This window comes from Carassius carassius, chromosome 3 (assembly GCF_963082965.1).
Source record: "Carassius carassius chromosome 3, fCarCar2.1, whole genome shotgun sequence".
Lineage (NCBI taxonomy): Eukaryota > Metazoa > Chordata > Actinopteri > Cypriniformes > Cyprinidae > Carassius > Carassius carassius.
The window spans coordinates 1106354-1133798 of record NC_081757.1 but is presented as its reverse complement, the minus strand read 5'-3'; the positions used below and the strand labels follow the sequence as shown (position 1 = coordinate 1133798).

Sequence of the window (27445 nt, the reverse complement as noted above, 5' to 3'; positions counted from 1 at the left end):
GTCTCCTCCCTCATGTCTTCTTGAAGTGTGAAATGACTGTTTAAACAGGAAGTGTCTGTTTTAGATGACACCGGACAGCAGTTATTTTTATTAATGTGTCAGTATGGGCTCCGGTGCACTGGCTCTCATTCTCTGTAAGTATTTTATTATATTCTATACCTGAGATGTTAAACCTCCAGGAACTGAGTTTGGCTGCCCTCTTCTACAGTTTCTTCTGTTTTCTGTTTCTAATATGTTGTATTCAGTTGAAAATCAATTTCAGCAGGTTGTGCTGTGTGTTGGAGGGTTTGTGACTTTAACCTAACTGCTAATTCTATTGTCTTTTTCTGGCATTTTTACCTTTATTGTGACAGGGCAGATCAGAATTGATAGGAAGTGTGTGTGTGTGTGTGTTTTGTGTGTGTGTGTGTGTGTGTGTGTGTGTGTGTGTGTGATGGGGGGTTGTCGTAAAAAAGTCCCCGTGTCAGGATTAGCACAGTAACGGCGCTGTATGTTGACACTGCTCACAAGACTATCAGCGCAGACTGCAAACTGTATTCTTTATTGTTCAGATTCAGTGTGATGACATGTTAAAGTGTGTGTTAAAGTGTTTGGACAGATAAGTCACACTTGAAGGGACAGGGCCCAGTTCCCCGATAACGCTCACTCTTAGCGCGCTAAGAAGACTCGAAAGATATATCTTACCAAAGTTGTTTATGTTCCTAAGTGTGTTCCCCGAAGTATCCCTTAGGTAGCTACTTAACACGCTTCACGCGAAGGTGCATTACATTGTTAAGAAAGACCACGCGTTCAGTGCAAATGAAAAATTCCTCAAATTATTCCAGTAACATTTATTTTAACATAGTTTAAGTAATCAATAAAACATAGACTATAAATTAAATTATCAAATGGCCAGTCATATGTTCACACGTTATGTTGTTTGACGAACCGGTTATCCCTCGCTAATCATCCACCCTCCTTATCCCGTTGTGCCACTTGTGCAGTTTCTTGACATGGGTTTAACGACTTCTAAAAATTATGTAATACACTTTTATATTAATGTTAAGGTACTTTACAATCAGAATTGATTGGCGAGCAGCTGCAGTTCTGTTTAATGCTGTATTGATTGCCATTGGTTAATGTTTTCAATAAAAAGTAACCTATCTACAATAAACAGAGAGAGAGAGTTAGATACAGAATATGATGGGTAAGCAACGTAAAAATGGGAATAAGCTTCTCGTCAGAGGAACTTGAAGTTTTGCTGGACCTTGCCACCGGGTCGGAGATCACACCCCTATGGTCCACTATAACCTGCACGTTTATGGCCGCATATCCCTTTCGCAATATGTACGCCTGATCAATCACTGATGGATTGGCGATAGGGATGAGTGTGCCATCCATCAGGATATAATCCCCGGCATGGCGCAGAAGGGCGTTGGTGACAGTGTGGACGCACCTCCACACCATGGACTTGATTTGGCCGTAGCCCTCTCCCACGTCCTCGATGAAGCTCCTTGTAGCAAAAAAACGTAGCGCTGCAAGCAGCTGAACTTCAGGACTTAAAACAAAATTCCGCAGCGTTAGTCTGGCAAGCGCAGGTCTGAGAAGGTCCAGCAGCTCCATAATGATTTGTCCTGGGAGGCATTTTTTTTTTAAATATAGCCATGTCAGGTAAAATGTCAAAAGGGCTTAAGTTTTGCCAAATAAAAAAATTGACATGGACTAAACAGCTTCGCTGCCGGCGCCGTCTTTGATTCAATAAGGACACGTTGGATCGCTGCCATAGTTGGTCGCTTACTGGACACCACCATGCTTACCCATTTATAGATCTTAGCCATTTAGAGCTAAATTGTTTGCCAGATTTTAATTATCAAAAGTGATTGCCAATTTAAACGCTTTAATGATATTACGAAATAGCCTGAGCTACTTACCACCATATTAGTTCTGATACCACATAAAGTCAACTTCATAAATAGGCCTGTATCCATTGCGAACATATTTTATTATTAGTCTTAAAATGTCCATAACATAAAATCATTGTTGTCATTCCATAGTTTGACTTGTACTGCGTGGTGATGATTTCTAAAGACTGCTGCACAGTGGCAGTGACTAGCGTCTTGAGCTCAAACAACGCTAAGAGAGAGCTTACGAATTGTCCAGACCAACCTTACGAAAGTGTGACTTACAGAAGATATACTTAGCGTACGAATGTGTTGGGAATCGTGCCATAATGTTAAGAGAGAGGTTAAGGAATAGGTTAAGAACTACTTAGCGATAAGAACGTTTTGGGAAACCAGGCCCTGGTCAGCCAAATCGGAAAATTATGTCATTGATTTCTCACCCTCACGACGTTCCAAACACATAAGACCTTAGAAAAAGAGAAGAAAAAGAAGAAGAGAACAGACTCAAATTTAGATATTTTTGATTACATTTGAGAATTTTCAGATCCTCAATAGACAGCAAGGGAACTGAAACATTCGAGGCCTAGAACCGTAGTAAAGGGCATCATGAAAAGTGTCAACCGTAATTTCATGAAGCTCTGAGGATACTTTTTTGTGCAAAGAAAATGAAAATAACTTTATTTAATCATTACTTCTCTTCTGTGTCAGTCTTTAATGCACATTCATGAGAGTAGCATGACACATGCGTGTGATGCTGCTGAAGCGGGAGCCGGCGTTCTGATGGAGAACCTGCATGAGCTCCATAAATACTGCATAAATCAGTATTCATAAACATGTCTGAAGATGTCGACAGACAGGATAACTTGCAATTTTTTTTCCTTATTTATCTGCCTTATTTATTTCAACCAGAATAAAGAGATGATGAACTAAGCGTACTTTCACACAAGCACTTTTGGTGTGCACCCGGGTTCGGTTGACGTCAGAGTTCGGTTTGTTTGAATGATGTGAACGCTGTCCTCTGAACTGGGGTTCGCACCCACAAACTGTACCCGAGTTCACTTTAAAATGGTGGCCTGGGGTACATTCATGTGAACTCCTGTACAGTTCACTGCTGATGTGAATGCAATTGTACCAAATCTCAGAAGTGAACCACTATTAATGTCGTATTATTTGATAAAAATGTGTGTTTGAACATGACGTGACATACAGCCAAGTATGGAGACCTATATGTGGATATATGCACATATATGAAACCTATATGCAGTGTGTATGCACATATATGCTACATATATGCGTATATATGCCACATATAGGCAAAATTGAGGTGCATATACAGTATGTGCATATACAGGAAATATAGGTCTCCTGTATTGCTTCTTCATATCCACATATAAGCCCTATACATACAAGATATGTCTTCTATATAGTTAATCGCAGGATCTGGTCATTTTGTAGCTCATATCTCATTTTTGACTGTCATACATGATGCCTAGCTCATATTTTCTATTATCAAGGCAAAAACTAAGAATTAACGAAAAAAATTATGCAAGAACTTATGTATGTGCGAACATGTGAAATTGGTGTCACATGTAATTGGCATGTTATGGAATTTAACTATGGCAATATATTAACATGATATACAGAGTCGAACAGTAACGGAGTACATTTACTTGAGTACAGTACTTAAGTACAATTTTGAGGGATCTGTACTTTACTCGAGTATCATTTTTGGGGAGTACTCATGACTTTACTCAACTACATTTGAGAGGCAAATATTGTACTCTTTACTCCGCTACATTTCTATCCATAACCGTAAGTACCCGTTACTTCTTCGGCCCCGTCCACACGGAGACGGACCCCCCGATCTTTTTTTCCCTCGTCTCAAGAAATATCCGCGTCCACACGAAACCGATGTAGTATACATGCCAGACCAGCATGTGGCGCTGTAATTCTGCCACAGAGATACACTAAAAACGGACAAGAAGACATGGATTTGCTGCGCGTGGTACACAAACGAACATGGATCAGTACATTTATTAATCCGTGTTAATGTTAGCGTTCAGTGTTTGTTCATGTTTTTGTTGCTGTTACGCGATGTAGTGGTGTTTGACTAGGGGCGAGACGTGGGCTGATGACGCCATATTTTCAGAAAATGTACGGATTCGCCGTCGAGAAGAAACGCAAAGGCGGCGTTTTCAAATATATCCACTCTGGGACCCGGTTTTAAAACATCGGTTTCACTCTTCCAAAACGCCAGATCCGTGTGGACGAAAATGCCTATCCGCTAAAATATTTGTGCGCCGAAAAAATAAATAGAGGAAAAAATACAAATCTCGGACACCCTATCAAACGTCATTGGATAGTGCAGGAAGGAAGAGGAAGAGGAGGAGGAGGAGGATGAGGCGCGTCATGACAGACCTTCAAAGAATAATAAAGATATTTTTTTTTCTGTTCAGTTTTTTGTCTTATTTTTGTTCTTGTACTATTTGATTGTTCTTGTAAATACATAATGTACATTTCTATATTTTGGACTTTTATTTATGTTGCTTAGCCGTTTTTTTGTCTTATTTTTGTTCTTGTACTATATTTTTTTGTTCTTGTACTATTTGATTGATCTTGAGTAAATAAATAATGTACATTTCTACATTTTGGACTTTTATTTACAGTATGCAGAGGTGGGTAGAGTACCCAAAAACTGTACTCAAGTAAAAGTAAAAGTACTTCTTTTTGTCTTTTACTCAAGTAAAAGTAAAAGTACTAGTCTTGAATAGTTACTTGAGTAAGAGTAAAAGAGTATCGGATAAAAAATCTACTCAAGTAGTTAGTTACTAGTTACTTTGGGTCATATATACTGAGCCTATTTTTATTTAGATATATAGATAAAATGTATGTAATGTATGTGTGCGTGTATAAATGTATATATTTCATCAGCCTTTACTCCAATTTATGTAATTTATTATAAAACCCTGTCTGTTTACTTAAGTAACAGATATAGGTGTCATGCCATAACATATTTTTAATACGACTGACTTTATATTAAATGTGAGTTTAACATTGAAAGTTAATGTGATATAAATATTGCTACTAATCTTTCATTGTTCAGAAAGAGAGCAAATAACATTTACATTATTAAAGATAATTTTCACTGACAGTCTAGATTTCAATCACTCCCAGAAACTCCCATTAAAATCACTGAAACTGTTAACACTGTGAAATCAATATCTTAATTAAAAATTCGTACACACATCTGCACTTTGTTGTTTCTGACGAGAGAATTCGCCAGAAAGAGGTATTCAGTCAGCGAGCGAGTGAAGGAAGCACCGGCATTTTAGCGATGACTCATCTGAACGCCTCTGATTGGCCAATGCTTTAATAAGCTCAAACGAATCATGTGTGATTTGTTATAATACGCAGCGCTGTATAAACGCATCTATCTCTGGCTCAGCGCCAGCAAGCAATCACAGATCTGAATTTAGCAGCTGATAATATGACTCGCTGAACATACTTGCACCAGTGTGATTGTATTAAAATTAATAAAATCTTAATCGGCTATTTTTTGTCTTTTGGAAGCTGCATTCAACTTGACTCCCCTCTGTTATAAGCCACACACGTACAACAAACTAATGTCACAGTGGTATCGTGTACTGTAATCGAATGTAGCCCAAGTTATTACCTGTTAAACAGTAGACAGCACACGCGGTGTTCATCTAATAAGGATCTCCATCGCTAGCAAACAATAACCTTTGCAGATTTCAATTCAGTGCAGTTCCAGCCACGTTTTCAACGCTCTTTCTGTTCTTAAACGTTACAACTCCGAGTGAACCACTTCAGACGCTCAGCGCGTGCGGCAGGGAGCTGAACGACTCATTCAAACTGATTCATGAACCAATTCACTCGTTTGCCAATTGGTTTGATCAAGCCTTTGAACAGAATTGACTCAAAAGAATGAATCATTCGCGAATGGGCATCGCTCATTGCCCAGAGAAAAGTAGACGGCGCGTTTGGAATAAACTGATGCATTTATTGCATTAAGATAAAGTAACGAGAGGAGCGTCGCCCACAGTAACGAAGTAAAAGTACAGATTTTTCCCCAAAAATTTACTCAAGTAAGAGTATAAAGTACCCATCTTTAAATATACTCCGAAAAGTATTCGTTACCCCAAAAAATTACTCAAGTAAATGTAACGAAGTAAATGTAACTCGTTACTACCCACCTCTGACAGTATGTTGCCTAGCACTATGGATTTTAATTTTACTATTATAGGTGAACATATAGGTACATATATACGTGCATATATGTACCTACAGTATATATGTATATACTGTACTATATATGTACCAAAGCTTTTAAAAAAAATGAACTGTTAAGAAACGTAAATATATAAAAGTGCAGAAAGCAATGTGATGCATTTGCCGTCTTCTCCTGCGCCGCCGTTACTAAGCAGCAAGGTAAACATCTGCTGGCTTGATGAAGTAAACGATCCACAGTTTGGACTCAAATATCATAATATGAACACAGTCCGGGGGGAGGCAAGCGAACCAAGTGTGAAAGCACCCTAAATTACAGCAGAACCACTGATGTCACATGGACTGTTTTAACAGTGTTCTTGTACTGGTTTAGAAGAACATGAGGATGAGTAAATACTAAAAACATTTTGGGGTGAACGATCTCTTTAAAAATGTATGAATTCCATCGCATTAGACACAACATGTCCAACCAAGTGCCAACAAATGATGCTCAAGCTTTTTTAGATATAACTTCTGTTTTCTGAGACACTTTTTCACAGTTTTAACCCGGTTGTTTCAACATCATGTTTAGTGGATGTTTGAAGTCAGTTCTGCTCAGGTTTATAGACCTTTAGAAATTAGCAGAAACATGTTCCACTAATGCTTGGCTATCAGAAAGACTGTAATTATTACACATCACATTTATTATCATGTTTTATTTTGTGAAATAATTTTTATTGATGCTTGTGTTATATTTAGTTAAATTAAAGGCCACTTGTTGTGATAAACTTCAGATATGAATATGTTGTATCATCATGTTCACATTGTGAACACTGAAAGCACTGAGGTCACTGGCAGCAGTTTTCTTTTCTGCTTCACTTTAACTGAACTGAGTTTGGTTCATTTAAATATACTTCATGTGAAAACATCCTAAGTGTCTAAATAATTTTCTGGGCCACTGTAAAGTCACAATTAAGTTGATGGTAGCAGCGTCAAACAGGAAGTGGACACCATTTACAAGAGGCAGACATGGGGACTTGTGACTTGGACTCGAGTCGACTCGAGTCGCTATTTTTATGACTTGTGACTTGACTTGACAAAAAATAAAATACTTGAGACTTGACTCGGACTTGGAAGTTAAAGACTCGGGACTTGACTTGACTTGAGACAGGATGACTTGAATGACTTGAGTGTTAATCACATTATGTTTTCAGTTTGAATATAAAATATATAAATTATTTTTTTTAAATAAAATTGATTACTCAGCTGGAGCGCAGGCTGAGAATCGCGTTGTCATGACTGGACCAGGACACTATCATCAGTCATGCCCTCTCTACCTTACGCACACCACGCCCACTTAGATCAGATATCACATCAACATCTCAGCTTGAGGGGTACCGAGGATCATCGCTTTTGCCGTCAATAATTCGCGCCTAAAAACGCGTGGAAATCGCTAGTTGCGCCGCTTTCTCCTTGTTTCCAAAGCGCTCGGACAGTTGCGCCCCTGAGGCGTCGAGCGTGTCGCACCGCGTGCGCGTCGCGACCGCGTTGCTTCCATTATGAGCGCGCATACCGGTGGCGCATACATGGTGAGATAGGCCACATCGTGCTCGGCTTGCAGACAAGACTCTCGAATCTTATATTTTGCAAGTGCAATACCTTGTAATAGAGGTAATGACTTACGGATGTACTCTGAGAGAGAGATTGTGTGTGTGTGTGTGTGTGTGTGTGTGTGTGTGTGTGTGTGTGTGACAGAGAGAGAGAGAGAGAGAGCGAGAGAGAGAAACACACTCGTGCTTCACCTGATGAAGGAAACCCAAACTGAGTCTGACTCCAATCACAACCCCAACATTCAGAAACTAATTGACAAAAATCTGAAGTATAATTATGATGAAAAATGAAAAAATGAATTTGAGCTCCAAACCAAACTCCAGTGTTATTCGGCCCTAAACAGAACCACAAAACTGGCAAATTACTTATCACTCAAGCAATTAAAAGAAAGACAAATCCTTTCAAAATATCGACTCAGTGATCATGATTTGGAAATAGAGATTGGTAGACATAAAAGATCCTGGCTACCGAGAGAAGAGAGGCAAACACTGTGAGCTGAATCAAACAGAGGATGAGAAACACTTCCCAAATACAGCACTACAAGAGAAAACATTCTTCCCACAGTTTGAAGCTTTGAATCGTTCATTCTTGTCTCTAAATGACTCGGAGAAACTACTCTATATACTTGGAGAGAATGAGACGGCAGTCATAGGCGTCGATTTCGGGGGGGACGGGGGGGACGTGTCCCCCCCAGATTTCGTCATGAGTCATTTTGTACCCACCACCTTTTTTTTTTTTTAAACCTCGAGTTCTGCTGCTGCGCTGGCTACACGCTTTTCTGTTCATTAAAACTGCAACAACTGTAACATTGGGATACGTTCTATGTTGGGGGAGGGGGAGTCATCGTGTCACTGTTATTATTTTCTCTATATGCCGGTTTCAACGGCAACAACATAAACAAACGTTACAGCGCATGCGCGCTTTTGCGGACCTAACTTAACTTCCGGTAGACTTCCAAATAGAATCAATAACATCAGCCAAGTCCCTCTAGAGTAGATATTTTTTGATAACAAACAAAATATGTTTGCTGCATGGATCAGGCGGACTTAATGAGAATGCAAATCCATTCTTTGCCAATAGGAGATGTTTTAAAGCATAGACATAAAGCGCGAGAAATGGAGGTTTCCCCAGTAACAGCTGTAAACAAAGTACGCTCACACACGCTGCTTTATCAGGCATATAACATGCAAGTCTTCCTTCAGAAATACAGCGATATAAAAAACACCTGTGCCTCGTTTTGATATTTAAACATATAAATGTAAGGGATTATTATTATTAAACGTGCAGTACATAACGTTACTCATGTTTATTCAGCGAAGCCTTTTTGAAAATCGATCAGTTTTAAAATTGTGGTGAGTTTCCAAAAATAAATAAATGTATGGGAAACACATCCCGCAGCACAACCACCTGAGCCCTCAGTCTACTCATCGCCTTGACTTTAACCGCGTTTGTAGAAGGCACTGCAGCCAGACCGATATACACAACACAGACCGGAAGTTAACTTAGGTCCAGGCGCGTGCGCCCGATGAAACCGTCTATATGACTATCGCGCTTCTTTTTTTTAAAGAATGTTTTTCAAATGAGTTGACAGTTTGGAATGGACAGTGAACGAGCGGGAACGAGGCTACCTAGTCTTTGCTGGGATTGGCCAGAATTTCTGGCGAATGTATCATAGACGACCAAGTCATTTAGCCTTCATACAATATCACAAGGTTGCATCCTAGTGCCATGGACTATAACATATCAAAGTGATAACTTGTAGAACAAATGGATGTTGTTGTACACACAGCAAGGGTCTGCAGACCATTGACACAAAGGTAAGACGCGATAACTTATGTTTATTAAGATTTGCTGGTATTATGGCTAGGTCTTGTGCATTTGCACACAAGGGATCGGCTGTTTTAATTCTTCTCTTGCAATTAATGTTACGTTAGACTTCCTTAGCCATCAACTTAATTAGCTAGTTACGGTTTGCGTTCATACAGCAAGTGTTGGGGGAGATGATTGTTGAGTAGTCAGTATCTTGTTTAATTATTGCTTGAATCTATTGCTGAATTCTGAAATAGTTGTGATGATGATGATGATGATGATGATGAGGAATGGATCAAGTTTTAGTCAAAATGCCTGATGTAGATTGGATGGATGCATGTTGTTGTGAATTGAGAGCAGTCAGATCATGGTGTGATAGTCAATAGTGTTCATGTGCTACACGTATTTTTGCTTTTTCAATCTTGATAAAATTTGTAGTGCTTAAGTTGTGTTTTGTGTAGATATGGTAAATTGTACTGGGAATTAAATCAAATTATTACATGGCTTGGTTGAATTCCACTGTAGAATGAAGTCTGTTATTTCTTGATAATAACACCGTTGCCATGAAAAACAGAGCGTTGCTATGGACGCGGCAGGATTCTAATCGTAGAGACGGAACTATTTTCTTTAGCGGAAGCAATACAATCGTGTTTAAATCAATAAACTATTTTTTTAAATCAATATTTTGTGTCAAATTATTGATTTATTTGGTGGGTAGCCATATAATAAGCGGGATAATGTAGAGCGAGGCCCGATTTTGGTCTAGATTTTTTTCCCCGTTTTCAGTGGTTATAACAAAGCAACATGAAAGAGAAATTTGGTAATCATTGTTTAGGTACATTAAACCACGTCATGGCCATGTCATATTGTCAACATGGTACTTATATGATGATATGAAGCAGATTAGTGGGTCATATATCATATGTCTAATGCTTTGTACGGCTTTCTTCTTCATAAAACGAGTCGGACATCATCACATTTTTGTATACATTTTTATTTATTTACATTAATAAGATACAGGACGTCTTTCAAAACATGACCTGCGCGAAAGAGAAAAAAAAATGCATCATTGTACCCAGCACTTCTGAAAATGCACTTCTGAATGCACGTCTCTGTCCCCACCACATTTCAAACCAAACTGACGCCCATGACGGCAGTCACAATAGCTACTAAATATTTATACACCATACACACCCTACGAGAGGGATAATTTATTGTATTCAACTGTTTTATTTGATATTCTTAATTCTATATAATTACTATTATTAATATTAGAAATATTATCTGCTGCTGCTATTTTTATTGTATTGTATTTTATTGTAATCATATTTTATTCTGTATCTAAATGCTAAATTTGGCAATACTGTAACTCAAATGTCATGCCAATAAAGCAACTTGAACTTGAACTTGAGAGAGAGAGAGAGAGAGAGAGAGAGAGAGGAGAAATGTAAGAAAGTTTAATGTTGTATGTAAACTGTGTTTGAGGGGAAGTCGTGGCCTAATGGTTAGAGAGTCGGACTTGCAATCGAAAGGTTGTGAGTTCGAGTCTCGGGCCGGCAGGAATTGTGGGTGGGGGGAGTGCATGTACAGTTCTCTCTCCACCTTCAATACCACGACTTAGGTGCCCTTGAGCAAGGCATCGAACCCCCAACTGCTCCCCGGGCGCCGCAGCATAAATGATGCCCACTGCTCTGGGTGTGTGCTCACAGTGTGTGTGTGTGTGTGTGTTCACTGCTCTGTGTGTGTGCACTTCGGATGGGTTAAATGCAGAGCACGAATTCTGAGTATGGGTCACCACACTGGGCTGAATGTCATGTCACGTCACGTCGTTTGAGAGAGAGAGAGAGAGAGGGGGGTGTTCAGAGAGGAGTCTGTTGGATGTTTAGCTGTTATTTGTTTTATGGACTCAATGTTGAAAATGTAAAACATTTCTGTTGGCAGAAGTGAAAAATAAATAATTTTATGAAGTTACAATTTTGTTTGATTCCATGATGTATTTTACTGAACATGAGTATTTACAATGCAAATCCAAATTATTTTAATTTACTGTTACTTATATCTTGTCTTTTAACTTTATTAAGATCAGATTCTGCAGGTAAAATTACAATAAAAAGGTGACTTGACTTGACTTGACTAAGAAAAAAATACTTGGGACTTACTTGAGACTTGAAGGTTAAGACTTGAGACTTACTTGAGACTTGCACATGTGTGACTTGGTCCCATCTCTGACAAGAGGTACTCAGTGATTTTATTGCTGTCCGTATCCAGAATATCAGTGTTTTTCCTCCTTTACCACCCACGTAAAAATCCTTTGCTGCATTAACTAATGTTTCAGACAAACACCAGGGTCGTGTTGTGGTTTAAATGCTGTCTGAATCCACATCTCTGAGGTTACAAGATGAAAAAGACTTAAAATTAAGTGTTTAAATCATTTCTGACCACTGAAAATCACAAACATTCAAATGGGTCTTTATAATGGCAGCAGCACGCATGCAATACAGTAGTGTGTATAATTATATACAACTATATCATGTCTATTTTCCTATTTTTGAACAGGAGATTTTAAAAAATTAAATAAATAAGAATATATACTGTAGATATTTTAGTAAATACATATATTTTATTTACAGAAGACAGTCATGTGACCAGCATCACGAGCAGCGTGTTCCTTTGTGTTAAAACTCCTGGATTCAGATGGTGATTTATTCACAGATCAGAAGTGAGTTGTGATCCTATGAACCAGTGTTGTGTAAATATATTTTTATAGACGTCCACATGAGAAACATTTATCGTCTGAATCTGTCTATAGTTACTGGGATGAAAATTGCACGATTCTACACTTGATATATTTCAACAGCATCTTTCATGTTTTACCAAAAAGTGAGAAAATAAACAGGAGAAGCAAGCAGAGGAAACAATACACAATTAATTTGGGTCATGTATAGTTATTCAAACAGAAAAACAAAAATATAAAGACAGCGAAAACAATTATAAAAACACAACACACAATGGAAAGCTAAACAGACAGCGTTACAGAGACAGACGTCACACTGGTGGATGAGAATATGCTCATGTGTTGTATGTTGTGAATCTCAGCGGTTGAAAGTGCTTCTCTGGGCAGCAGTGAATCATCAGTGAATCATCAGTGAATCGACTCTCGTATCGGTTCATGAGTCCTGTGACGTCATTGTGTGTGTTGATGTTAAATGATGGAGAATCTCCAGCATCAGTTCTCATGATGAGCTTCAAAACACAGAAAAACACTTTCAGTTCAAACTCTAGACATGTTTGAGTGATCTGCATTGTGTTGAATGAATGGAAATGCTTCATATCTGTGTTTCTTCTGTTTTTAGTGCTGATGTCCTTCATCCACGCTGGACTCACTCAAGGTACTGTGCTGTAAATTTAACAAATCTGAATAGTTTTGTATTTCTTTGATGTTTACTTGCCCACAATGCAGTGTTTTTCTCACAATGAGGTTTTGAGTTCATGACAGTAATTGATACAATGATACTGATGATCAATATTTACTCATATGTGTATTAATACAGCGAGACCAAAAGCTGTAGTGAAGGTGACTCCAGATGAGCGTGTGTTCAGAGGAGAGACAGTCAATCTCACATGTGACATACAGGGAGCAGGACACACTCAGTGGAGTTACAGCTGGTTTAAAGATGGATACACATTCTATCCATTAACAACAACAGCAGAGATCAGTTTCACAGCTGAGGTGTATCACAGAGGTGAATACAGCTGTAGAGGAGAGAGATCAGACTCACAGAGATCATCAGACATCAGTGCTGCTGTTACACTGACTGTATCAGGTGAGTGATCAGATTCACATCTGTTTAATCATCATTTAACATCAGGATTTGCTGCTCTAGGGTGAATAAGTTTAGGAATATAACCCTGACTGATTTAATTGAACTGAATGTATGTAGAAAATTATTTGCTGAAATAATTACATTAACAGCAATACCGAAATAACAGCACACAGTAAATCTATCAGTCAGATTCATGCTTTTACTGTAACTCTGAGCATTTTCTTAAAAAAAAAAATAGAAATAATCATGTAGCAATATGTTATACATTGCCCGGTATAAATAAATATATTATGAATAGTGCAGTTAACATTCATCTGGAAACAAGAAATAAAGAAATTATAAACCAGGCATTTTCTGTCTTTCTTTCTTCTCTCTCTCTCTCTCGCTCTCTTTCTCTCTCTCTCTCTCTCTCTCTCTCTCTCTCTCTCTCTCTCTTTTAAGTCAGGGACACAAAACTCTGTTACCTGTAGTTCTCAGATAAGACTGAAGGACTTGATTCGTGTCACTGCTGTCAGCTGAAGTGTGTGTGATAGCCACAAGAGGGCACTTCTTCTGTCTTTGTTTTCTCATCATGGACTTCATTTCCCATCATCCATTGCCCGGACTCATCTTGTTCGATTACTTTCATCTGTCATCTCATAATCTTGATAACTCACCCTGAATAAGCCCAAGGCTCTATTCACACACACACACACACACACACACACACACACACACACACACACACAAACACACACACACACACACACACCTGCCTCGTCCATCAGCTCTCAGGTCTGGAGAACATCAGTCTGGTTCAGATTCATCAGCACACGTTAGTCAGGACAACTAAATAAAGAGACAGTTTCATTCTCAAAAACTATGAACACAACTCCAGTAAACAAGGTTTACCACCACTGCATTACAAAAGAGAGCAGTTTACCAGTTAATGCTATTAAAATGGTCCGCGATTATTGTTTTTACTGTATTTTTGAAAAAAAAAAAAAGTCTTAGTAAGAAGAAGTGACTTTCATAATTATTCCAACAGTGAGGATTCATCATTTATCATGATGTGTTTTCTGTGGCAAATTCTGTACTAAATAAAACCATCACAGTAAAACAAATAATAATAATAATAATAATAATAATAATAATAATAAAATTACATTAAATTAAAAGTAAGAACATTTAAAAACAACATAACACTTTACAGTAAGATTTCATTTGTTACACTACACCAGTTAACATGAACTAAAAATGAATGAACAACATTTATTAATCTTAGTAATGTTTTAATTAAACATTTTTCTAATTAAAAGTGCATCTATTAACATCAGTTAAATGCAACTAATATGAGCAAACAAGTGAACAAATATTAATAACTTCAAAGTAATGCAAAAACAAAAGTGCTGCATGGGGTATAAAGTCTCGGTGCTCTTTGGTTGTGGGATAATAAATCTCTGAAGACAAGAACTCCAAGGCACTCTCAGTGAAAAAATTAAAAAGCCTTTATTACATTCTTGGTTTGGTGAGAGGTACACCTACGCGTTGCAGCTACATGCCTTCATCAGGGTGTGTATTACAAACAATGTCTCAGTTCATTTAACAGCAGCTAATTAATCAAATTAGAAACACCTGGTCACTCTGTGTATATACTCCAAGAACTTGGAGTTCTTGTCTTCAAATATTAATAACTGTTCACAATATATGACTTATTGTTATTTCATGTTAATTAATGCATTAACTAATGAGACCTAATTGTATAAAAACAATTAGTTTTTCAAAAGTTGTTTGTTTGTTTATATTGTTTATTTACAAAGCCTTTTTTAATGTCTCGTTTGTACAAATATTTTTTTCTTAATTGGCTCCAAAATTAGGACATGATTGGTCATCTGAATGACATATATAAATATATAAAAATCCAAAATTGTAAACAATTTGTAATTGTAAACAGTGAAAAGAGGGACTAAAATGCTGCTCATATATGTGAAAACTATCACAAAACTCTAATTAAAATATAATATCTAGTAACGCTTGTGTCAGTAACAGGGCTGACAAAAACACCAAACGTGAGGTAGAAAAATAGTCATAAAATAATAAATGACATAGTCTGAGATCGCACAATATGATTTCTTGTCATTTTAAGGGTGTCTTAATTTCATGGATATTTTAAAAATGTGGATGAAATGTACTTTATTTTTATTGTTTTTATTATTATTCCAAGTGGAAAAGTCACAGATTTCATGAATGACTCGTTTAATTAAGGATGAAGCTAAACTCTGCAGAGCTGCAGCTCCTGGTTAAAATGAACTGAATGTAATAAACTGAGAAATCCAGCATTCATCACTAAAGAGAAGTCTGTCGTTTCACTGGATGTGTGCATGGATCGAATGTTCAGTTCTGTGAAACATTTACAAAATGTCAAGGAAAGAGGTGATTGAGTCACTATGTTTTCTGTCTTTCTTCCCAGATTTATCCAGATCTTCACTGACTGTGACTCCAGACAGTCCTGTATTCACTGGAGAGACAGTCAATCTGAAGTGTGTGACTGAGACGTACACTTACAGATACGGTAGCTGGGGATGGAGATGGACACTTGACCAAACACATAAACTGAAATATGAGTGGTATAAAGACGGTGTAATGTTACAGACGTCTGATCGTTACACTGTAAACAGAGACACTCTCACTATCAGAGGAGTAATTACATCTGATCAGGGTCAGTACTGGTGTAGAGGACGGATAAGATCAGTCTCATCTCAATCAAACTCTGTTTATCTCTCAGTGAAAGGTGAGTTTAATATCACTGTCCTGCACTACATGTATGATCACACATCCAATCAAAAGATGTTCTCATTCTCAGATATTACATTTACACCGATCATATGATTCTTACACTTCATTGAGTTCATTTAGTTTGATTATTTCTCTTGTTAAACTTGTTAAAGAGCTGTTCACACAGGAGCTGTTCTTGTGTTCACAACAGATGCAACAATGAACTGGTTACAGGAATCTCAAAATGTATTTTAAATCTGAAGTATGAAGCGTCATCTTAAAAACACAATACTCAAGACACTATAAGAACACAACAGCTAAAGACTTCAGTCTGATGTGTGTGAGCACAGACCTGAACATAACAATATTTCTGTGTGAACTTCCCATATACTGTATGTGAACTCTTAAAGATACAGCTTCTTACTGGTTTTGATGGTTCGATGAATAACCTTTAACATACATGATATCTTTCTATTAACAAAAGGATCTTAGATGATTAAAATCAGAGAAGGTAAGAAAAAGTGTACTTTAGTACAAGTACTGTTACACTGCTGAAATAATACTCAGTTACAAGTAAAAGTACTGGTGTGAAAACAGTACTTAAGTAAAAGTACAAAGTACTCCTCTCAAAAACTACTCAGAGCACTAATCACTAGTTACTTTTTAGCCAACATTATTGAATTACCAAAAGATCTATGTGGCCCGCCTTCCCAAAACTGAATGTGTTGTGATTGGTGAACTGTCCCAGAAGCAAAAAAAAAAATAAAAAATTACCATCATCAGTGTCACACAAACACAGGAACTCAGACGATCAGATCATGTTTCTGACTGAAAAAGCTCTGTCTTCTTTCTTCCCAGATTCCCCCAGATCTTCACTGACTGTGACTCCAGACAGTCCTGTATTCACTGGAGAGACAGTCAATCTGAAGTGTGTGATTGAGTCTCACAGTAACTGGAGATATGAGTGGTATAAAGACACAGACAGTGTAATGTTACAGACGTCTGATCGTCACACTGTAAACAGAGACACTCTCACTATCAGAGGAGTAATTACATCTGATCAGGGTCAGTACTGGTGTAGAGGACAGAGAGATCAGAGACCAAACTCATCAAGATCTGCTGTTAATCTCACTGTGACAGGTAAGATTAATATCATCGTCTCCTAAATGGTGTTTCCAACTAATGTTTAGGGAAAACAGTTTATATTCACATAGAAAAATACATACAGTGAATTGGTGTTTTTTTTGTTAAATGTGAGCCAAAATCATCACAATTAAAAGAACCAAAGACTTAAACTACTTCTGTGTGCATTTAATTTATTTAATACACGAGTTTCACAATTTGAGTTGAATTACTGAAATAAATTAACTTTTCCTCGACATTATAATTTATTGAGAAGCACCTGTAAACAGCAAAGTTAACAGAAGTATCACTCTTGTGGTTGATGGAAGCAGGGCTGAGGAGTAATGAAATACATGTAACGTATTTAAAATACAAAAAATGAGTGACTGTATTTCGTTATAATTACATTTTAAATAAAGGGTTAATCAGATTACAGTTACATCTGAAAAGTATTTTAGATTACCAGTTATTCTTTTTATATTGATGTCATTTATTAATATTTAAGTCACAGTTTTGGGATTTCATCCATTACTGCAACTGCTGAAACAAAAAAACTGTGTCCAGCAGCTGTTCATTTAGTAAATCCTAGTGAGGATACATGCTCATCATCACAGATCATGGGCGTAACTTTGGGTCTACCATTGGGGGGGGGAGGGGGGTGTTAAACCCGCGGCATATTTATTGAAAAAGGTTGTGTAAAAGGTAACATGCTAATTTGCCGTTCCTGTATTAGAAACACATTGTGACACTTTTACTGATTAAAAACTTAACATCAAATAACAGCATTAAAAACTTTCAAATAGAGAAAATGAAAGTGCAATTATATTAGCACTTTGCATGAAATAAGACTCACATGTAGATAAAAAAAATATTATAATAATAATCTCAAATTGAGCCAGAGGTGGTAAATTCCTAATAATGTACGTATTTTGTTATGTATTTTAATAAGATAGATACCTAAAATACGTTGCGCATACAGCTCAACTAACGCGATCGTTATAAAGGTGTTTGAACAACAAAACACATCCACTTGCACATATTTGACAATCGGAATATCAGATATATCCTGCTATAGCTAACAAATTTGTGAAATTTTGAATAAAAAAGGAAATAAAAGCAGATCATGAGTCATTCAGCGCTATTGTGACGAGCAATGAATGACGCGTCTCCATGGGAACCATAAAGTGATATTACGATCAATAACGGTCGCCTTGAAAAATGTAAGGCGTGATACTTAAAATTGTCTTTGTTTTGTTTTGAGTTTATGGTCAATAAATAAAGGAATTAAAAAGATGGGCACAAAACCTGTTTGTCGCGCCCCACTTGTCATGTCTCTATTCCCCACCATTTTGAGAAAAGCTGAGCTAAATTAACAGCTAACTTAGCAATAGGGATACCTCGGTTTGGTCAGGATTTTGTTTTTGTTTTTGTTTTTGGCTGGTGTCGACCAACAATGAAAAATCGTTGTCTGGCAGCTTTTCAGAGTCCATTTCATTTTCCTTCAGCTTTCTCCAACCATTCATCCCAGCGACTGTGCAAAATAGTGAACAAACTTGGTAGAGAAAGCCATTGGGTAATACCAAGTAGTCGATGCGGTGGGCACATTACAGATTATTTAAAATATGATACTATCTTCCTTGCTGGCAAATGAAATTAATAAAAAAATGAACAAAATTATTCATTCGGAATATTTCATATTTATTTTAATCTGAATGATGTGAAGATCAATATTATATCATATCAATTATATTAATATGATATTAATTGTTAATTAATTAATATGATATTAATTATATCAATGTTATATCAGCTGGATCTGATTTTTGAGGGGGTCATGACCCCCGTAACCCCCCTGCAAATAATGGCACCGATCCATATGAATAATGCATGAAATAAAAGTTTATAAACTCAAACAATAGCTTTATGAGCTTTACAGATGAACTTGAAGTCTTTATTTATTACAAATGTTCAAGAATAGATCATCTTTGACTCGGTAATGCAAGTTCATGATCCGATTCATGAACAGATGATTATTTTGAGTCAATCTTTTAAAATAATAATTTATTTTGATTAACAAAACCAGTGTGGGAACCAATTGTTCACAAACTGGACAGATCTGAGGTGCAGGGCTCGTAAAATCGCTAGCCCAACATCCTGGCGCTATTGTGTTTTCCAGTCTGGCTCCAAAATATATCCCCGCCCTGACTGAAGGACTATCGTGAATAGGGATGTACAAATCCTAACTTGATTTGCGTTTGTTCACTTGCTTGTAGGAGTGAAACTGATCGTAGTTGATCGTTTGCACCTCTTTCTAAGTCTTGTCGATTCAAGCGATACCTTTAAATACCTGCTGTTCCATTAGTGGCACCTGCTGTCAGAGAGTCACATCTGTGTCTCATTCACAAAGGTAAAATCAGACCATTCGGTTTTTACTTACATTTTTTAATTATACAATCCAAATAACATGTATTTAGCATCTTGTTTGGATAGTAATTCAAATGGTTTCCGCTGATTTAAAATAGACAGACACATTGTTTGTTTAAATTTTGATATTTCTTTTAGTTGTATGATTTTTTTTTTTTTTTTGATTTAGGTTTTATTAAGCTTTATTATTATTTTTTATCACAAAGAAATATGCAGCATCTTGTCTTTTGTCTAATAATAAAAGGACACATTTTCATTTATAATTTGTCTTAAATCTCATTTTGTAAATAAATAAATAAATATATAAATAAATTGTAAGAAAATTGTATGGTGTAATCTGTATTGTGCAGAGGTGGAAAGAGTACAAAAATATTCTACTCAAGTAAAAGTACCATTACATTAATGAAATTTTACTTAAGTACAAGTAAAAGTACCAGTCTAAAAATCTACTCAAGTAAAAGTAAAAAGTAGCTCATTTAAAATTTACTCAGAGTAAAAATTACTTAGTTACATTTTAACAGTGGGAGGGAGTCAAAAATGGGACAGACCAAGGGTGTCAAACTCAGTTCCTGGAGGGCCACAGTCCTGCACAGTTTAGATTTAACCCTAATTAAACACACCTGATCCAGCTAATCTAATCATTTAGGTTTATTTGAAAACTACATGATATGCGTGCTGGAGCAGGGTTAGGGCTACGGCCCTCCAGGAACTGAGTTTGACACCCCTGGGATAGGTCTATTAATCTCAAACTAGTTGTTTTTAATTAAAGGAATCAGTTATTTAGAATAATAAAACATTTGGGCTGTTACCAGGCAAATCAGTATCAACAAACTCATCTTTTAATGCAGAGGAAATGCAGAAGATTCATTGGAAGTGGCATTTAGATGTATTACACTGTTTAGTGCAGGACAAGAATGCATTTAACCTGCAGTTACAAATGCATGAATAATGTTTTGATATGCCAGACATAAAATGTTGAATACTCATTTGAAATTATAAAAACTTAATTATTAAAAAAAAAATCAAAAGATACTTTAAATGTGAAATTAAAATGGCAAGTAACTGTTAATAAGTGAGTCATTGCGATTGAACCAAATCATTTAAACGGTTGATTCATTCAGGAACGAAACACTGTCACGTTGCTCAGAGACGCAAAACTGTGCTTTGGTGACTGTGTTTGAAATAAATTTTTGTTATAGAAATAGAGCAAAAACAGGCAATATGGTGTCTAAAACGCAAGTCTCTTAGTTTACTGTCCTGTTGTAAAAAAAAAAAATATATATATATATATATGGAGGATTTAAATCTATATCAGTGGCGGCTGCTGGTCTTTCAAAGAGGGGAAGCTCATTTTCGGCCTACATTATAACCCTCTGATGGTCTTCATTTGTAGTGACACTCGGGTCTTTTTGACCCCAGACAATAACATTTAATTTTGTAATAGTAAAATATTTAAATTTTTTACAAATATTATTTTACTCTGTTCATTTATGTTTTTACTAAACTTTGTACAGTTTTTGGAGGATTTAAATCTTTTAAATTTCTATAAATAAATATTTATTTAAATAGGCTTTTTTTTTTACAAAAAAAGAAAAAAGCATTTCAGGTAAAATTCAGTTCATAAAAGATCCAGATTTCTAGCTTTCATACATGGGGATACCATGGATAATTTTATAAGGTTTAATGTAAGATTTTTGCCCATTTTTTGGGGAAATTCAGTTTAAAAATTGTAATAAATCACTTTAACCACTAGATGGATACATTGTGTGTGTGTGTGTGTGCGCGCACATTTTCAATCTGTCTTAGTTACCAATTTAATTTTGTGGTGGTTCTGCATTTTACAAATATCAAGAAATATTGCCGCAGTTTGTCTTTCGAATACACTTGAGAAATCCGCGATCATGGGACTGAGCGTGAAACAGCTTCGCCGACTTCTTATGGTGCAGACCGCTGTCATTTAAAAGGAGATCGACAGATCCTCCAATCATCACACGGAAGCCCAGTCTTCATTCACCTCCAGAGACGCTGAGCGTCCGTGGGCGGGACATAATCGCAGCATTTATCCAATGACCGTCTAGCCTCGGATCACTGAAAAAAACTGTTCAAAGCAGCCCCATTGAAGTCAATAAACGCTCGGCTTCAACAGGGAAATGCACTGTGACGCTACGGGAATGTATGAGAAGAAAATCGAGCAGAGGTGGGTAGAGTACCCAAAAACTGTACTCAAGTAAAAGTAAAAGTACTTCTAGAAATATTTACTCAAGTAAAAGTAAAAGTACTAGTCTTGAATAGTTACTTGAGTAAGAGTAAAAGAGTATCGGATAAAAAATCTACTCAAGTAGTTAGTTACTAGTTACTTTGGGTCATATATACTGAGCCTATTTTTATTTAGATATATAGATAAAATGTATGTAATGTATGTGTGCGTGTATAAATGTATATATTTCATCAGCCTTTACTCCAATTTATGTAATTTATTATAAAACCCTGTTTACTTAAGTAACAGATATAGGTGTCATGCCTGTGAAATCAATATCTTAATTAAAAATTCGTACACACATCTGCACTTTGTTGTTTCTGACGAGAGAATTCGCCAGAAAGAGGTATTCAGTCAGTGAGCGAGTGAAGGAAGCACCGGCATTTTAGCGATGACTCATCTGAACGCCTCTGATTGGCCAATGCTTTAATAAGCTCAAAAGAATCATGTGTGATTGGTTATAATGCGCAGTGCTGTAAAAACACATCTATCTCTTGTCTCCCCTCTGTTATAAGCCACACACGTACAACAAACTAATGTCACAGTGGTATCGTGTACTGTAATCGAATGTAGCCCAAGTTATTACCTGTTAAACAGTAGACAGCACACGCGGTGTTCATCTAATAAGGATCTCCATCGCTAGCAAATAATAACCTTTGCAGATTTCAATTCAGTGCAGTTCCAGCCACGTTTTCAACGCTCTTTCTGTTCTTAAACGTTACAACTCTGAGTGAACCGCTTCAGACGCTCAGCGCGTGCGGCAGGGAACTGAACGACTCATTCAAACTGATTCATGAACCAATTCACTCGTTTGCCAATTGGTTTGATCAAGCCTTTGAACAGAATTGACTCAAAAGAATGAATCATTCGCGAATGGGCATCGCTCATTGCCCAGAGAAAAGTAGACGGCGCGTTTGGAATAAACTGATGCATTTATTGCATTAAGATAAAGTAACGAGAGGAGTGTCGCCCACAGTAACGAAGTAAAAGTACAGATTTTTCCCCAAAAATTTACTCAAGTAAGAGTATAAAGTACCCATCTTTAAATATACTCCGAAAAGTATTATTTACCCCAAAAAATTACTCAAGTAAATGTAACGAAGTAAATGTAACTCGTTACTACCCACCTCTGAAATCGAGTCAGCCGACATGTAGCTGATTAACACAATACATAATACACAATAGTACATATTTGACCGTTGTTTTTTTTTTACATTAGAGGGGAAGCTGAGCTTCCCTTGCAGTCTTAAAGAAATCCCCACTGATTTATTTATATATATATATATATATATATATATATATATATATATATATATATATATATATATATGTATGTGTGTGTGTGTGATTATGATTTTTAGAGGAAAATACAGCATTCTTTGTGTGATTTTGATTCTAAATGATTTTGATTGATTTCATTCTAAATGCATTTCAACACACTGAATCACACGCTGAAAGAACACTCTAAATGCGCACGTACATCATTAAAACAACAATTATGATATTATCGCAGACGATATATATCGCACACTCCGCACCAGTCTTTTTGGCTAATTTGTGCAAAACCTCTTGCTATAATGTCAAAGCTTCATTTTAACCACCAATGCAATGACGCAATTACTTAGCTCACCTCTATATGCTTAAGAAGGGTTGATGTCTTGTTGAGATTTTATAAACTGCTAGTTTGGTCTCCCTAGGCAAGCTAAGCATACACAACATGACAGAGTATAAATATGGGCAGGGGTTCACTTCATTACCTTCGAGTTCAACTTCAGAATATGACGGGGTTTCGTTTTCAGCGGTGTCTGCACCACTAACGCCTGTTTTGTCCGTCTGCATCTTTCTTGTGATTTTAGCGCCAGTTTGCCCTCCTGCCCATTATTTACTGACATAGCTTCCAGGGAGCGATTTTTTTTTACTCGGTAATTAATGTGTTTTAAAATGTAGCGAAGTACAATACTTCAAACAAAATATACTTAAGTAAAAGTAAAATTACAGATTAAAAAAATTACTTAAAAAAGTAGAAGTACACAAAAAAGCTACTCAATTACAGTAACGCGAGTAAATGTAATTCGTTACTTTCCACCTCTGGTATTGTGAACTTTATTGCATCATAAGTTAATTGAATCGTTACATCCAGATATGCTTCTAGTTTTTGCTGATAATTTTCTTGGGCTTGTTAAATTCATTTTGGGCTCCCAAAAACTGAAAAATGGCTGCCCGAAGGGATACAAGGGAATTTGAAATATTGCGACCCCTGAGGTGTTTTTCCCAAAAGCATAGTTAATAACGACATTGCTTGTGGCCGTGGGAAATGAGCCCTGTCCATTTTGACTCAGCGATTCTTTTGCGGCTCTTTTTCACTTAAAGTTTGGTCCATTCGTTAAATAAATCTATTGTATAACTTGGACAACTGTGCCAGTTGTTTTGGCTACTTTTATCATGTGTTTGGTGTGTGTGGATTCGTTTTGAAGCTTGGAATGCAGCATGAAACAGCACAGAATCCCAGTAATTGTAGTCAAATCTAATTTATATTGATTGGAAGATTTAAATGACAAAACATTTTTTATTGTTCATAGAAATTCTGTGGAATCTTGATGTTCTTAAAAATAAAATACAAAGAAAACACACATCGTACGTGTCACGATCATCAGCTGGAGTGCCCATGAGCTTCATTAGAGGGCACTCTACTCAGGACTCATTTAAACTCCATTTCCCATCCTGCCTCATTCCTGGGACTAATTGTGCGCGCACACACACACACACACACACACACACCTGCATCTGATTACACACCTGCAGCTAATACACACACACCCATATAAGCAGCACACTCACACCACCACACGGCGAAGTCTTGTTTGGCCCCGTCTTACATTTCCGAGTGTTTTCCCTGTGTTTGTGTTTCCGTGTCTGACCTTTTGGATTGTGTATTTCGACTCTGATTCTCTGCTGCCTGCCCCGATCTCGGCTCGTTACGGTTTATGATTCTGGATATCCCTGACACACCTGAGGTCTTTCCTGATTTCTGCCTGTCTGACCATTCTGTTGAATAAATGCTGCAATTGGATCCGAACGCCTCTGACTCTCCTTCGTAACAGTATGGCTGGTAGATGTCGGAAAGCATAAAAACAAGACATCAAGTTAATATGTTCCTTTGTGTTACAAAGCTTAAGTATTTCAACGTATTCTAAAGTATTTAGATTAAATTACTAAACCTGAGCAATCTAACGAAATACGTTACTGATTACTTTTAAAGCTTGTATTTTGTAATCTGTAGTGAAATACATTTTAAAAGTAACCTTCCCAGCCCTGATGGACAGACATGAGTTGTTCAAAATCATCGACTGTCTTTAAAAAATGCACAACACTTCTCTACTTTCTTCCACTATAGCCAAGTGAAGCCAAAACTCAAACTGTTTAGCCTTCACTTCACTTGATCTTTTTTCCACGACTGAAATGAGACGATGACAAGATTTTGTATTGTAGATCAAACTCTTATTTGTGTAAATGAGACACAAATTTGATTTACTATTTCATGAACCCTTTAAAATCTTAACAAAAACATGAATGTGACTTATGACAGCACCTATTCATTAATTTCATAAACAGAATAACATTCAGAAGATGTATTTTTTTCATACCTTAGTCCAAAAGTAACAGAGATGTAAATGACATTCAGCCTAATGATCAACTAATATGGGATTTTAATGGTAGATTCTTAATTTTATACATAAAATAAGATATTTAATATACAATCAATTGCTGTGTTTAGTTAATGCTTCATTGCATCTCTTTTATCTTCCCAGGTTTCCCCAGATCTTCACTGACTGTGACTCCAGACAGTCCTGTATTCACTGGAGAGACAGTCAATCTGAAGTGTGTGATTGAGTCTAATCACAGTAACTGGAGATATGAGTGGTATAAAGACACAGACAGTGTAATGTTACAGACGTCTGATCGTTACACTGTAAACAGAGACACTCTCACTATCAGAGGAGTAATTACATCTGATCAGGGTCAGTACTGGTGTAGAGGACAGAGAGATCAGAGACCAAACTCATCACAGGACAGTAACCGAATACATCTGTCTCTTAATGGTGAGGAAATAATGTGATAAATACTTATAAGCACTGATTAACTATTTATAGTTTTTTTGGCTGTAAAATGCCTCCTTTTAAGGCAAATAAGGTTTATAATAGAATGTTCTAGATCAACAATGACATCTCTGTTCAAATTAATGTTATAACCAGAAGGAGCAAAGTGTGTGAAGTCAGAAGCCTTGAAATATTAGGTTTAATGAAATAGTATCATATGTGACTTACGATCAGATCTGAATGTGTTTGTTCTCCAGTCTCAGACTCTTCATCTTCTCTTCTGGTCACTGCTGTGGTTGTGGGATCCAGTGTTTTCTTGTTGATCTTCATCTCTCTGCTGCTGCTGTGGAGATACAAGAAGAACAAAGGTGTTCATCACATGATTAATACAACTGAACAGAAACACATGAGAGATACAGTTTATGAATAAAGGCTCATGAGAAGATCTAAATATCAGCAGAAAGAGTCAGTGTAATCACTGCAGATACTCTTGAGTGACCATAATGCTCTTTGTTTCTATTCTAGATCAGCAGCGTAACATTAACCAGACATCAGTCCCAAATCAATCTGCAGAACCTCAACCAGAAAACTTTCCTCTACAGTCTGGTCAGCCTCACTAACTAATCATTTAAAGTCATAGTTCACACATTCACGCACACAAATAATTACCCATGTCAATTCCAATCTACATGATTTTGACCTCTGTGAAACAAACAAACAAAAAAATAAATTAATAAATTAGTTGGGTTCAGTTTGGACCCCAGAAAAGTATATTTTTGAACCATCCCTTTATGCGTCATTATTGTTTTTTCCCTTCAAGACTGCTTTGCTTTTCATCTTTTATCCTCAAATGTTTGTTCTCTGTCCAGCAGATCCTGATCATGTTTATGACGACGTGACTGAAGTGAAGAAGAGACACAAAGGTTGAGTTTTAAACTATCTTAACACATACCATTCACAATCAGCAAATATCATTCATTAATGTTGACATGTTTGTTTTAGATGATCCAGAAACCACAGAGGTCACATATTCAGAGATTTTATGGTCATATGTGGATAAAGGTAAAAAACAACTATATATATATATATATATATATATATATATATATATATATATATATATATATATATATATTATTACTATTATTTATTTAAAAAAAAAAAAATTATTATTATTTTTTGCTTTTTTTTCAGATGTTTCCATGGCAGAGTCAAATGATGTGACATACTCAGAAGTAAAAAAAAAAGTAAAGAAATGCAAAGGTGCGCAAAATGATGAACATTTTAATTTTGGGGGGGGGGGGGGGGGGGTGACATCTGGCTCATTGAAGAAATATATACATTTTAAATTGTATCATTTTATTATTGATGATTTGTGTTCTTCAGATGCTGATGCTGGAGTTGGTGATGCAACTTATGCTTCTGTTAGGAAGAAGGGTA

General features: G+C 36.6%; 1 protein-coding gene across 3 annotated transcripts; it reads left to right on the top strand.

Annotated features, from left to right (window-relative positions):
* Positions 1–27445, top strand: LOC132115728 (leucine-rich repeats and immunoglobulin-like domains protein 1). Of its 3 annotated transcripts, none has more exons than XM_059524140.1 (11): positions 1–134; positions 12881–12916; positions 13079–13351; positions 15801–16121; positions 16964–17245; positions 25718–26373; positions 26531–26611; positions 26878–26928; positions 27008–27067; positions 27200–27268; positions 27392–27445. In XM_059524140.1, the coding sequence occupies exons 1-6, from the start codon at positions 104–106 to the stop codon at positions 26023–26025; spliced, it is 1251 nt and encodes a 416-aa protein (XP_059380123.1). In that variant the 5' UTR covers positions 1–103; the 3' UTR covers positions 26026–26373; positions 26531–26611; positions 26878–26928; positions 27008–27067; positions 27200–27268; positions 27392–27445. The 3 variants fall into 3 exon arrangements, with proteins under 3 accessions (XP_059380123.1, XP_059380130.1, XP_059380138.1); XM_059524147.1 differs by having other exon boundaries at positions 26875–26928; positions 27392–27444; XM_059524155.1 differs by lacking the exon at positions 15801–16121 and having other exon boundaries at positions 27392–27444.